The 14,224-nt window shown below is 42.7% G+C and overlaps 1 protein-coding gene across 1 annotated transcript; it reads left to right on the plus strand.

The window, feature by feature from the left end:
• Positions 1-1,813: 1,813 nt before the first annotated feature.
• AK88_03050 (serine/threonine protein kinase) lies at positions 1,814-13,087 on the plus strand (the record flags this gene model as incomplete). The annotated part of the gene is made up of 1 exon (XM_012480673.1): positions 1,814-13,087. The coding sequence occupies one exon, from the start codon at positions 1,814-1,816 to the stop codon at positions 13,085-13,087; it is 11,274 nt and encodes a 3,757-aa protein (XP_012336096.1).
• Between the last annotated feature and the right edge of the window lie 1,137 nt (positions 13,088-14,224).

The raw sequence follows: 14,224 nt of genomic DNA on the forward strand, positions 1-14,224 counted from the left end.
GAATTAGTACAAATTGCAGCGCGGAATTATGTGCACGTACATGCACATACACGCATGTTGGAAAAACGGAGAACAATGACGCGGTATAAATGTACACATGAATATGTTCAAAAATGTGCACTGTACACATTCGTACATATACATATACATATACGTCTATATTGTGCACGTGCTAATGGCGGTACAAGCTCAGCAAAGGTTAAAGTATTATAACGTGAATAAATTCGGCCATCATCCGTTTTGCAAACTTTTGTGCGTGCTGATTCGACAACTTGCTTCTTTTTTATGGCTGCTTATAAAAATGCGAAAAATATTATGAACACTTTTTTTTTTTTTTTTTTTTTTTTTTTTTTGTCCATTTTAAAGCTATTTCAATGGCCTTGCACACAGGCTATAGCTAAACTATTAAGAAAAAAAAAAAAAAAAAAAGCTTAAAGTTGTCTGTTTGTTTGGTCATTGTTTAATGTTTGTAATGTAGAAAAAGTAAAAACGAAAAAAATAAAGATAAAATGAACAAAGGAAAACGAACCAAAGTAGAACAAAACCGAACAATGTAAAAAAATTAAAAACTGAACTGAATAAAACCAAACAAAAGATAACCAAATGGGAAGACATTTTTTCACCGCTGTCGGTGTGAAGAGTGTTTAACTTTTCCATTGTTTTCTTCTTCTATGAAAGATTTACCTTTTGTAGAATGCCCATAATCTATTTATGCCATAAACATAGAATTGCCGACTTAAAGCAAGAAATGAGACGCAGTAATTTTTCATAAATTTTTCTATAGACACAAAAATACAGGGAATTCGTTTGAGTAGTTATATATCATATATATTTTTTTTTTTGTGCATGAGTGCACGTACACCCCTTTATGCGTGTGTCTTTTTTGTTAGAAAGAACCTGTTGTTGCAGCTACCGAACAGAACGAACCATACAAATGGGACAAGGAAAAAAAATGTACTGATCTGAGAAACATTTTTAACTATTTATTTGTTTATTAAAATAGCGCGCTAGTTATGCGTTTGTCAATGGTTCCAGAAACTATATATGTGAACCACGGAGCGCATGATTACGTACGTACGTGCGTGCAGGAGTGTGTACCTAGCATAGCGGATGCCTATACACACCCATGCATGCGCAAGAGCTATCAAATGTAGTATCTCACAGGAGGCGCATCAATCATTTATGGTGAATGCTTGCACATAAGTTTTGCACAGACATCGTGGTTTTTTTTTTTTGTTTTTTTATAACCATGCGGTTGCCCTTTATTATTCATCTCTCGAATTAGTTCACATTAGCGTTTACTCGCTTCTATGCACGTCTATTTACGTCTATTCGTGTCTACCCACCTTTGTCTGTCTTCATTATTAATTGTTGAATGGTCTCATTTGTTTAATGTTTAACATAAGAATAATTAATTTTCCCTTGTCCTAATTTTTTTTTTTTTTTTTCCTAAATATATATTAAAAATTTTACTTACACAACACATTTCGTTCTTTTCAGTGATGCACCGTACAATTAGTGCACAAGCTACATGCCAGACGAGTGCGTAATACTGTCCGATTCTTTATCTGTATGTTTGCTTGCTCGTATATCTTATTGTCTATTTATCCACCTGTGTATTTCCCTACGTGTTAACCCTTTTGTGTGCTTAATTGCAATTATGCAAAATAACAACTGCGCCTTTAGGTCACTCCAGAAACTCCCTCTCGTGTGTAATTAATTGGTTACTTCTGAACCAAGGGAGCTAAGAGTCACACGCGTGTACATATAAAACAAAAGTTTGCTTATCTACACAATCTCGTAAAACACAATCATGAATGACATGCACATGCAGCAGTATTACATGGACAAAATTAAGAAGAATATAAGTCAAATAAAAAAGTCGAAGAACATAAATTTGCCACAAAATGTACACGAAGGAAATTTCAACCTAAGTGAGAACTACCATACAAATCATATCGATGGACAGCAGCACAGATGTAACGGGAGGAACGACATACTTTTTAGCGAGAATAGGGATCATGTCAGAATTTGTTATGATAACAATTTGAGACGGAACCAGGAGGTACCCTGGGGAAAAGCGCCAATTCACTCTGAGTACAACGTCACGGGTGATACCAATTTTTACGATAATTATGTCATGGATTACAATAATGAAATGTACACAAATGACCACCCATATGAATCATATGGATGTAGCAATGGACAAACAGGTTATGTGGATGAAAATGTTATATGGGATGAAAAATTAAAACAATATAAGCCGACTCACGTTACTTCGCCTAGTTTTGTGTACACCCCAAATAACATTGCAGTGCAAAATGGAAGTGACATCCATGGCGGGATAATCGACACACAGTGTTTCTATAACTCCTGTGTAAACAAAACGAAGCTTATAAGTAATGGGGAAGTTAAAAAAGTAGCGAGTAGTGTCAGTGCTCCTTATGAGACATCAGAACCTCATAACAGGGGGAAGCTGCATATAGTTAGTAACTCCCTGTGTACGAACAACCATCATCTTAATACATTCTTCGATGAACACATGTGCAACAGTAGCAGCATTCCCTTTTCGAACTGTGTTAGAAATGTTAGCAGTACGTCCTGCTATGAAAGAGGAGGGAGCACAAAATGTGGGGTTACACAAAAGGATTACGACACGTATGGGCATCTCCATCAGAGTGGGCATATTGTCTACACCAACTGTTCTAATCATATATTAGGGGGCAACAGGAGGAACTACACGGGGAATCTGCCCAACAATGTTATGATGAATGTGGATTGTTCTGGGCACAGTTGTGCTGGTAGAGGCATTTTCCGAGATGCTTCCCTAGGGAGCTGTATACGAAGAGATGCACTTAACAAAGGAATGGTAACAGGTGGTGAAATAAAAACTGCTGTGTGTTGCTTAGCCGGAATTAGCAATTCTGATAGGAGGAAGCAGCCCACACCAAATAGTGATGAGTCACTAAAAAATGTTGTGCGCTCTCAAGGCAGTAAAATCCATGTAGGCTTCCCAAGACATAAAGATGTAGTAAAGGAATGGTTAAAAAATCCCATTGAGCTTATATACAAAAAACCCAGGGTAAATTCAAACCGAGCACACTGCGCAGAAGTTGGACGGGTGCACTCTGGTGTGGCTTCACAGGAGCGAAGCGACTTATTAAGACAGAAAAAAGTTTCGAACCCTAGTATCGATGATAATGATGGCAACGTTTTAGGGGTAAATTCACACCGTTGTTTAGGTGGATGCTTTGCAAAGAAGGAACTGCCATTTATGTCGAACAAAAAAAGCATCTCGTCGACTCGGCTTCAAGAACCTCACGTGTTCTACCCTAAAAAGGTTAGTTCTCTGAATGCGAACGCGGGTTGTAGAAATAACCAATGCGTGGGGGGTAGACAGGACAGTGCCATAGCGCCCAATGTGTTGTGCTTGGGCATGCTTGGAAAGACTCCACAAACAGCAGCGTCACATAATGGAGCCTCCCAAAACAACGTGCTAGAGCATAATGAGCATTTCATGAGCTCCTTTCGCACAGTGGATCAAAGTCAGGATGACAGGGGGGATAGAAAATCTATAGAGAAAAAAGATAACCACATAGTGTGCAGCCAGCAAGGGAAGAGGAGCTGCCTTAATTTCCCACTTCAAGGGATAAGCGTTTGTATGTCAAAAAGGGGATGTAGCCAAAACGAGCCCTACGAAGGTGGAAATGTAGGGAAGCATAAATTAGACATTGTGCACAATGCGCCTAAGCAGGACGACATTTCATATGTGGAAGAGTCCAATTTGGACCCTATGAATAGGCATATCCTCAAGGGGGACGATTCTTTGTGTGACACATCTTTCTCTACTTTGGGGACAAAAAACGACAGTGACAACAGGTTAAATATGAAATTAATGGATAACCACTTCCCCCCTCCCTGTGTTAACTGTATTAATAAATCCGATCTAACGTTGGGGGAGATGAAATATGTGCAGGCAGAAAAGCCCACTACGGTCCTTTACAAAGAGTCGAATGGGAGAGCGGTAGACAAGGTGTGTAACATAAATGGGATGAGCGAGTTAGGGGTGGAAATAAAGAGTGCCCCCTTGGTGGAAGAGACGAATAAAGGCAAGGTCCCCCAAACCCCCCCAACCGCAGAGGTACACATGACACCGGTACAAAATGTAGAAGCAAACTGTACGGACTACGAGGATGAGCACGATGGAATGGAGAACAAAAAGACCATGTATGATGATAAAGTGACAAACGAGCAAGACACCCTGTTGGAGAATTCTAAATATGATGAGGCCGCTAATGTTGGGGAGAAGCATCAAGGGACATATGAAGGAAGTAACTTCAACTACATCGAGGATGATGGTATAAAAGGGGAGGAGAAGAAAAAACTGGAGAAGAAACTGCACCAGTACTTTAGGAAGGAAGGGTTCTTAAGGCCATCCTCTAATTCGCTCCCCCACGATTCGGAAAAGGGGGGAAAGATAGAACAGCATGAAGGGGATGAGCCGGGGAAAAAGAGCGAAAAGCAAAAAAGGGACCAACCGAGCGAAAACGACTTGACCTCCTTCCTCAAAAGGGTGAGAAACAACTCGGCCCTGCACCCCAGCAACAGGAAGTCGTCTATCACGGAGGACTCCCAAATGGAGAATTACGATATATCCTCCAGTAGCGTTGACATATTTGACGACAAGGAGATAAAGGAAGTTTTCGAGGAAGTGACAATAAATAGGAGTGTAAAAAGTAGCTTTTGCATCAGCAGGGATGAACATGAGGGGCCTCGGAAGGTGAGCATGGAGCTGGCGCGGGATTGCCGAGAAGGCGAGATAATACACGATTCTGCCAGCGCCAAGGGGAAAAGGAAAAGAAGAGGAAAAAGAAGCCTCCCCAGTTTAGAACACCTATTTTGTAAAAACAAAAATTTATTATTCATAGAGTTGTTACGGAGCATGAAAGGGAAAGAGGAGGAGAAAAAAAAAGGGAAGAAGAAGGAGAATGCGTTAGAAAGTAAACTAAATCAGATAATGTTACCCACCTCTGAAAAGGAGAGAAATTTAATAGATAAAATAATTTACTGTCTAGACCCATCATATGTGAACGACACGGTGGATGAAGCAGATAAATGGAGGCAGAAGCTGACCTACATGCGTGATAAGTTTGTTGAGTGCATATTATGTGTGTCTTATCCGATCCACCTATGGAATGAAGAAACGTTTGAGGGTTATTTGAAGTCGCTTAATTTGAATGCACTCTTTGACGACACGTTCATAAAGTATGAAAGTGACCTACACATTGATTTATTTCATCTTGAGGAGGAGCTATTTTCAGACGTGGGAAATATTGGAGAGGGGGGATTTGGGGTGGTAACAAAAATGAGGTTCTTATCTAATCCCCAATATTATGCAATAAAAAAAATATCGAAAGAACACATTATAAAATCTCAGGCAGCTGGACAAACTTACCTAGAGGCGAAGTACCACTCTGTGTTGAGTCATGTAAATATAATTAAAATGTATGGATGCATGCAAGACAATGATTTCATTTACCACGTGTTGGAATACTGTGCGAAGGGAAGTATCTATTCCATATCGAAAAATTTTAAGAGAAGAATAATCCCTGATGAGTTGGCTTATAAATATTTTTGTCATGTAGTGAATGGATTGTATTACTTAAATCAGATGGGGATTTTTCATCGGGACATAAAAATGGAAAATGTCCTGGTGGATCATATGGACAATGCAAAATTGTCTGATTTTGGTTTGTCCGCCATGATTTTAGGAACGAGGAGTCATTCTGCTTTGTGTGGAACATTAGTTTATTTTTCTCCAGAAATTACAAGTGGGTCTGGATATGACTGGAGGTCTGACATTTGGTCTTTAGGCGTTTTGCTCTACGAAATGTTAGTTGGGGATGTGCCATTTGATGGTACAAAAACGCAAATAATAAATTCTATCTTTTCATGTAATTTAAAATTTCCAGACTTCGTCAACCCATTAGCAATTAATTTGATAAAGAAGGCTTTGGTGGTAGATGTGAATAAGCGCATTAAGTTGTGTGACATATCGTCTGACCCATGGATGCAGGAAATGTGGAAATTGTCTTTTCAGAAAGGGCTGATAGGGAATGCAGATTCGTGTTATAGCAGGAAGGATGACAGTGGTGATTTTAATTTCATAGGTTCTTTGTTAAAGGCTCAGTGCTTCTCAAAAAGCAGTCTGAACGCATCGCTAAGTTACCCCATTAGAGGGCGCGAAGGGGATAAGAAGCAGATGAAGTTGAGCCGGGAGGATGTCCTCGCAGATGCAGAGAATGACAACGTGGATGCACTTATCTTGGAGACACAACAAAAATTAGCAGAATATTTAAAAGTCGAAAATTTTTACGTGAATGAAGAGAATGTTCCCAGTTCAGATGGCATGAGTTCTCACCAATCGGAAGCGTCTTTCTCCCAAATCAGCGACTCTTCCGGGGGTGCTAAGCAGGAAGTGGCGGTCGGGGGAGACAGTCCTGACGCCGACCAATCTGCTGAATGCGATGTGAGAACATCGAAGGACCTTTCTGGGAACGTCCAAGAGGGAAGTAGGACCAGCGTCCTATCAGGCGCCCCTCATGAGGATCAATCCGTCACAAATGAGCCACAATGCAGCAGTGAATCTACCCCCCTGGAGGGCATCACTCAGGGGAGTGTCTACCCAAAGGCTACGAGCAGTTCGTGCGGCTCAATTATGGAGAACGGCGACAGTAGTAGTTACGATGATCCATGTTTGAAGGGGCTCAACTGGAAAACACAATCCAATCAGTCCAACGCAGCAGAGGAAGCCGAACTGGTTTATTCCTCAGAGAGTGTACGCTCCAATACGAATCAGTGTGATGATGTGTCTAGTGCACCTTGTGTTGAGAAAAAGTGCAGCGAGGATGAACGGGACAGGGACTACTTAGACGAGGGTGCAACACCGAAGATGACGGATGACGCTGTGTCTGAGAATACAATTCCTGATCGTCCTCACAATGATGCAAATTTGTATGATAACAGTTCCGTCTCAAATATGCTTCCCTGTTCTAGCAGTTCGCAAAGGTACGATAGATTATCCTCAGAGGTGGAAGAAATAGTTCCTGAAGTGGTTGATATTGAGTCCCTTGAGAAGTTAGTACAGAGGAAAGTAGACAATGGAAGGAGGTGTCCAAGGGCAGTTCTTCCAATTCATAAGGGTAAATGTAAGAACAGGGAGAGTAATGATGTGGAGGAGGATTCCATCATTTGTGCACGGGGAGAAGCTAAGAAGGCTCTCCTTGACGGTGGCAAGAAGAAGGGTGAAAACAAAAAGGGGGAACATAGCCCATCCACGCGTGGAAATATTCAGCCGAGTCACAAATCGGAGAAGGGTATCAAAGTGGACGAAACGTACATCCCAATTTGTGTAATTAAAGAGAAGGCGACGGAATCATCAGGAGAAAGTAACGGCACCAAAATAAATCTTCACATGAAAGATACCATTGTGGGGAAGAGCAGCAAGTCATTCGTAGGAGATAAGCGTTCGAAGGTTGACGCGGGAGAAGCACGCGTAGTGAAGACTCCGAGTATACAATTGTCGGGTGATAAAATGGAATATGCGAAGCGCTCGAGAATTGAAAAAGGACAAGACAAAAACTCAAAGGCGAATAAGCTATGTAAAGACACAACAAAGGAGGAAGTTGCAAAAAAAGGGACAACACAATTTAGGAGCACCTCAGAAATGAAAAAACGTTTTGCAGCAAAGAAAAGGGAAGATACAGTAATGAACAAGAAGGTGGAAAACATGTTAGAAAAAACATGCACAGGAAAATTATACAAAAAGGACTCTTTAACTAAACGAAGTGGAACTACCAACGCAAGGAAAAATCCTCTTGTCAAGGGAAAGGACAAGGAACAAACCGAGAAGGAAAAGAGACGGTCGCGTAGCTGCCTCTGTGATGTAGATGGAACGAGCCTGTACGATGAGTATATAGAAAGAATAAACAAATTATATCTCAGTATAAAAAATAAAAAGTACCTGAATGATCGTGAAAGTAGGAAGAGTACATCCAGTGAGGAAAACCAAGCATCAGCTGCGACGGGTTCACTGCAGAAGGAAAATAAACAGGGGGACGTCCGCAATGACGAATTGGTGGAAGATAGTTATGCACATGATAACGAAGGTTCTGTCGAAGGGGAGGAAAGCTCCTCCACACTAATGAAGAGAAAGAACAAAAATGTATCCAGTCATCAGGATAAGCAAAAGGAGGAAAGGAAGGAGAACGAACCAGTTAAGACGAGGTCTTTCCATTTGAGCAGTTATGCTGTCGAGACGGCAAGTAGTACACTGGTGGGGAAGAACAGGAACAATATAATGAAGGCAGAAAAAAATGCTATTCCGAGAGGGCATGGAGACAGACAGCTGGATGAAAAATCGTTGGATGATAAATTGGCCAATATAGAGAAGGAGGTGTCGGTGATGGGAAGGGGCAAGGAAAAGAATCGCTCTTCATATAAAAGCAGGAAGGAGAAATCGTTTCTCGAACTGAAGAGAGAAATTATGAATGAGAACGTTCCTAACATCAGCGAGAGAGTGACCCCCGATTTTTTCACCCCTGAAGGGAACGCATTTAATTCGAGCAGCACAGATGGGGAAGAAAAAAGCGTCTGCATTGACGGTGAAAGGGGGGTTAGCGGTGAGGGCACTGCCCTTGGTGGCGGTAGTAGACAGAATGAGGGTGACGCGCAGCAGGGTGGGAAGAAGCCTGCATGGTATTACGAGAAGAAAAATACATTAAGCCCCTCTAATTCGGATTTCGCAAGTGATAAGTGCTTTTACAGGCGATACAAGCAGAACAGGACAATACATTTAGACACCTCCCAGTTGGTGAAGCGGGATCAGGGGAGTTTTAAGCTGGTCCAGGGTGACACCATGGATTCATACACCGATGAGCAGAGGGTCGACAGCACAGCGGATGCAGAGTTTGTACAGTGCTCCGAGTTTTCAGGGAAGACACACCATGCAGAGCGCAGTGGACCCCGCAAGATCATTACGCATCCAGACGGGGAAAGGAAGTATGTGCATAACGATAATGTGAAATACCAGCGGGCGAAGAGCACAAGTAAAGCAGTACAGAAAGGGACAAAGGAATTATGCAACCTAGAGTTAATATCACAGATACGACAGAAAAATAAGGTCAACCTTTTGCATAAGGTAAAGAAGGAGGTGAAGTGTGCCTCTAATTTAGGCACAAGGAAAGTTGAGGGGATGGTTAGTTCGGGAAGCTTGAACAGGAGTTTATCAGAGGTACGCGTTACCTCTGAATCGGTTTGTGCGTCTACCTACACGGGACGTAGTGACCTGCTTAAGAAAGGTTCTTCCAAAATGGTCAAAGGAAGGGATGTATCTCAGAACTCGGGAAGCATTGGTAAAGGGGCCAATAGTAAGAGCGGAGTTCAAAACCCAAGCAGGGGAAACAATTCGGTGAGGAATAATTCAATTGAGAAGCAGAACTCGTTGAAAAAGGAAGTCTTGCGGAACGTAGGCAACGGGGTTAAGCCTACAGGAACACCCACGAAGCGCGCACAAGGCAAGAGTGACAGTAGCGTAACAAGCAGTGCTCAAAGGTTGGACAGTATAAATAGTATCTCTTCCAAAAGTGGAGAGAATAAGAAAAACATGATCAAAGTTACAAACAGCAGGCTGAACAGCAGTAGCACTCTGTTGAGCAAATCGAGGGAAGATGTAGACTCCAGTGTAGAAAAGAGGAAAAGGCTATGTGATGACAAAACGGACAGGGGGGCCAACAAAGGAGTGTCTCCTCGAGGAACTGTAAAAAATCCTTGCTTGAAGAAACTGACGGAAGGAAAGGTCGGAGGATTAGCTAGCTGTTATTTGAAAAAGGGAGAAAACAGTAGTAGAAGGAGGAATGGATCAGAAAATTTAAGCTCAGGGCAGAAGGATAAATCGAAGGGAATAGCACCAAACAGGTTCGTTCAAAATGGCAAATTGAGTAGAACCCAACAACAGACCACCAAACTGATGAATAGAGAAGCGTCTGATGTGGAGGCAGCGAATTTGGTGGAAAAGATAGAAGAGCAAGGTGGTAGTCTGACCCCGGACAGGACAGAAAACGGAACTTACCCCATGCACAATGGTAAGAGGATGATATTAGGAAATAATTTACAGAACGCAAAGGTAAAGCAGTACCTGAAGAGCAAAATAGAAAAGGTTAAGAAGGAGAATGAGTACGCGTCATCATTGGAGGTAAAAACGGAAGAGAGCCTCGGCCGCAGACAGAGGAGCCACACGCAGGAGGAGAGCAGAGAGGAAACCATTTCCCATTGTCCCACTGATCAGTATGATTCCTTTGGGCGATGCACCAATTGGAGTGCCACTGACGGCAGGAAATTTTCACTGTGCACGAATAATGAGGTGAGAAGGTCCATAAGTGAAATACCCTTCAACTGCTGCGTCAAGCATTATTTTCAGAGCGAGTCAAATGTGGGGATAAAAACGGGAGAGAGCGCACCTAAGGGAACTAGTTCAGGCAGCCAGTACGCAGAGGTTCCAACGTGGAAAATTGGTAACCTATGTCAGAGGAAGGAAGAAAGTGGGCACTCTCCATGTAGAAGCGGAGTAGTAGGGAAATACAATTGGACGACTTGCTTAGGTGGTGACCTTTTGCACATCGATCGGGTGAGAAGCGAGGCAAATGAAGGGGAAGCCCAAAAGAAGGAAGAACTTGCTAAGGATAATAAGGGGGAACAATATGTCGACGGTGCAATGGTGAACAGATCAACCAATATGAGCAGCAGTAGGAACGTCCAACAACCCGCGGTCGGTGGAGCGAGGAGACAAAAAACGAGCTCACGCATTTACTCTCACTGTGATATCAATCTGTCCCATGTGAAGAGTAAGATAGACACGAACATTTATAAAAAGCAAAAGAGTGAAACGGTAAATGTTAACTCAAGTGAGAGAAGCGGTTCATATATAGAATCTGATGAGTGTGGGGGAAAAGGTAGTCGTGTGTTAAAAGGAAAGGAGAACATGAGTACATACCAGAGCTCTTCCGCCTTATCAATGGGTAACAGGGAAAGAAAAAAGAAAAGTCTGATGGGTCATCCAGAATTAGGCGCAAGGAATGTAGGCGAGTTGCAGAGGCTCAATTCGGTCAAGACAGATACACATGCTTCTAACTCTAAAAAAAATTGTAGCGCGAAAGGGGGGGAGCATCCTTATCTAAATGACGGTGGGCCAATTAAAAAATCAGACAGTGCATTGTTTAACACGGACTATGAGGAAGAGTTGCAAAACAAATTGTTACTCCTGAATAAGAGGAGCCTTTGTGGAAGAATCGATCACAGAACACAGAGTTATGCGAAGGAGGGAATGAACAGTTGTTCCAAGGAAGGAGGAAACCGCTTCATCTATGAGGGTGCTACAAATAATGATAGGCATGGTCAGGGTGGACACTCTTTGCATAGCGACTCCTACAACCGAATTGACTCCGTCAATGGTGGAAGCAGTGAGAGGGACCGAAGCTGCAATTGGGGTGTTTCGATGCCCATATGTGCATCTAGCAGTAATGGAAAGAATGGCCAGGGAGGGGAATTCATGCGGATGAAGTCCAACTGCAGGGGTGACATAGATCCAAGTGAAGTAAATTGTCTTAATGGAACAGGGATGTTAGCATCTGGGTGGGACAAGTGCCAAATGGTCAGACACTCCCCTGTAGGGAAAAAGGCATCAAACATGTTATTAACAGAACCGGCGAAGAGATACTGCATGCAGATGGAAAAAAATGTGAAGGGGAACCATTATTCCGGATCGTTCGATGAGCACGACATGAATGCTATAGGAGAACACATCATGGAAAACACCTCCTTTAATAAGTTGGGTTCTATCGTGTTTAGCTCAGATGCGGATGAATGTGTGGAGGGTAGCTTCGCTGGAAAGGGAAAATGGGTAACTCCCCCACCAAAAGGTATAGTCGTCACTAGGAAGGAATCACTTCAAGAGTGGTGTGCTCCCCTTGGGAGAAGTGCGTCCAGAGTGGGAGACAATTACCCAAAGAAGGAGGCCCCTAAGAGAAATATCAGGTGCGGAGATTGGTCCATCATGCAGTGTGTAAATGTTCGAAGGACAGATTCAGAATCTACTGACATTGCAGATGTGGATAGGAATGTGCCTTGTAGGAGGGGAAGAAACCAAGTGGCTAAATTGGACCGAGACAATACACACATGGACGGTTATGTGAAGGGACAAAATAAAGGCAAGATTAGGGATGGCACAAAAGGGGGGCAACCCGTGTACATGTTGAGGGTGCAGAAAAGTGCGCAGGAGGGGGCTGGTAACAGATTCGATTTAGGAAATTGCCTACTGTCGCGTCCTTCCACGCCCACTTCTTTACATAAGAGGGGGGAAGAAATCGGAAGGAGTGACCAGCAGGTGAAGGGAGAAGTAATGAACAAAAATGGAAGTATTATGTATAGGACAAAACCTGCATTATCACAACAGGGTAGCATTAAAAAGAGCACATCGAATTGTGGTTCGGCGACATTGTTAAACTCAAACGATAAAAGGAGTTTAACACCCCAAATGGGTTCTACTAGGGTTGCAAGTAGTGCTAACTGCTTTACGAACAAAGTTGTTGTAGATGAGAACGAGAGCGGGTGGTACACTGCCATTTGTGACAAAGGAGGATTTTTTAATAATCCTAATAAGGGCGCGAAGAGCAAAGAAGGTTTACTGGCCAAGGCGGCTTCCAATTGTGTCCACATGGATGCCATGAGAAGAAATAATAGTGCACAGGTGCTTCCACCTTGTGTAGTGCATCCGGCCGATAACAGTGCCTCAGGCTGTTTCCCCTACAACAACTATGTGCACAAAGAGCAGTTAAGAAGTGGTAATGGAGATAGTCCTCCTGGTGGTGTTAAAGGTATGTACGAACCTGTTCAATTGAAGAATAGGTCGATGGGCACATGTCATCAGGGGAACGGAAGCGCCATGTCGATTAAACGCATGGGAAGTAAAACCAGTGTGGAAAAAAAAGGCACATACGAGAGTTATGCAAAAGGGGCTGATGTAGTCAATTAGGCAGGCCAAAAAAAAAGGGGTGGTGAGCATTATGGATTATGCAAGCGTCCGTGTGAGCAAAGTACAGGTAGCTGTAGACGAGAAGTAGGAAGAACTTGTTGGCGTGTGTGCTACTCCTATTTGAGCCATGTAGCCACGTGAAAAGTAGTGTGAGGAATAGGATCAATTATACCATCAGTATGTTTCATCGTCAGGGTGAACGTACCAGCAGACGTGTTAACCACCGGTGGGACTTCTAACATTTTGCCCCCATCCAGTAGCATATGCAGCAGGGGAACCATGACTCCGATATGGCACTGAACCACGGCACCACATGTGGCCAACACTGGGGCTTAAATAATAATGATGGCACCTACTACCCACTTTTTGTCCCCGCCTTTTTATCATTTGCAAAGAACACACTTTTCGTCTGTTTCATTTTTTTTTTTTTTACTTCATTTTGCATGTCATTAATTATGTCATGTGTTTTATAATTTTTTACCGAATGGTCAATGTCTTTTCCTGTAGCAAAGTCGCACCAGCGGCTTGATTACTTCGATGTGTTCGAACTTGCAAAAAGAGAGACGATTAAAAAGTGTAAATTGGGCAACTGTATGATATATCATATGCAATTACGAATTAAACCATTCGGGCTTCTGTAACGAATGAATTCAAACTGGCAATCACGCGCAGGTAAGCACAAACCAAAAAAAAAAAAAAAAACGAGCAGCGGTGACAGCTCTAGCTTGTATTATTACTCCACATGTGTAATCTACGCAGATTGACATACCTGGGTACTCTCCATTTGCACTAATCATATGCAAGTGTAAGAAGAGGTTTCTACGTTCTTGTTTTCAGCAATCCTTCCCAGTTCAGTTCTTCTTGCGTATTGCTACCATAGGGTGGGTGGGGGAGGGTTGCGCGACATTGTAAGCATCCTTCTGTAGCAGGCGAACCACAAGTTAACACAGCGGAGGTAGGTGGAGCTCGTCATGTGGTGCATGGCCTTTGTACGTGTTAACATGACCGATCGGATGTACAGCCAGGTGCACACATAAACAGAGCAAATCTCATGCGCGCTCTGATTAATTCAGGAGAGACGAATATTACATACACAGGCGGGGGAGCCATTGATGACAGTTATTAGGGGTATAGGGT

The sequence above is a fragment of the Plasmodium fragile genome (assembly GCF_000956335.1).
Source record: "Plasmodium fragile strain nilgiri unplaced genomic scaffold supercont1.33, whole genome shotgun sequence".
Classification (NCBI taxonomy): domain Eukaryota; phylum Apicomplexa; class Aconoidasida; order Haemosporida; family Plasmodiidae; genus Plasmodium; species Plasmodium fragile.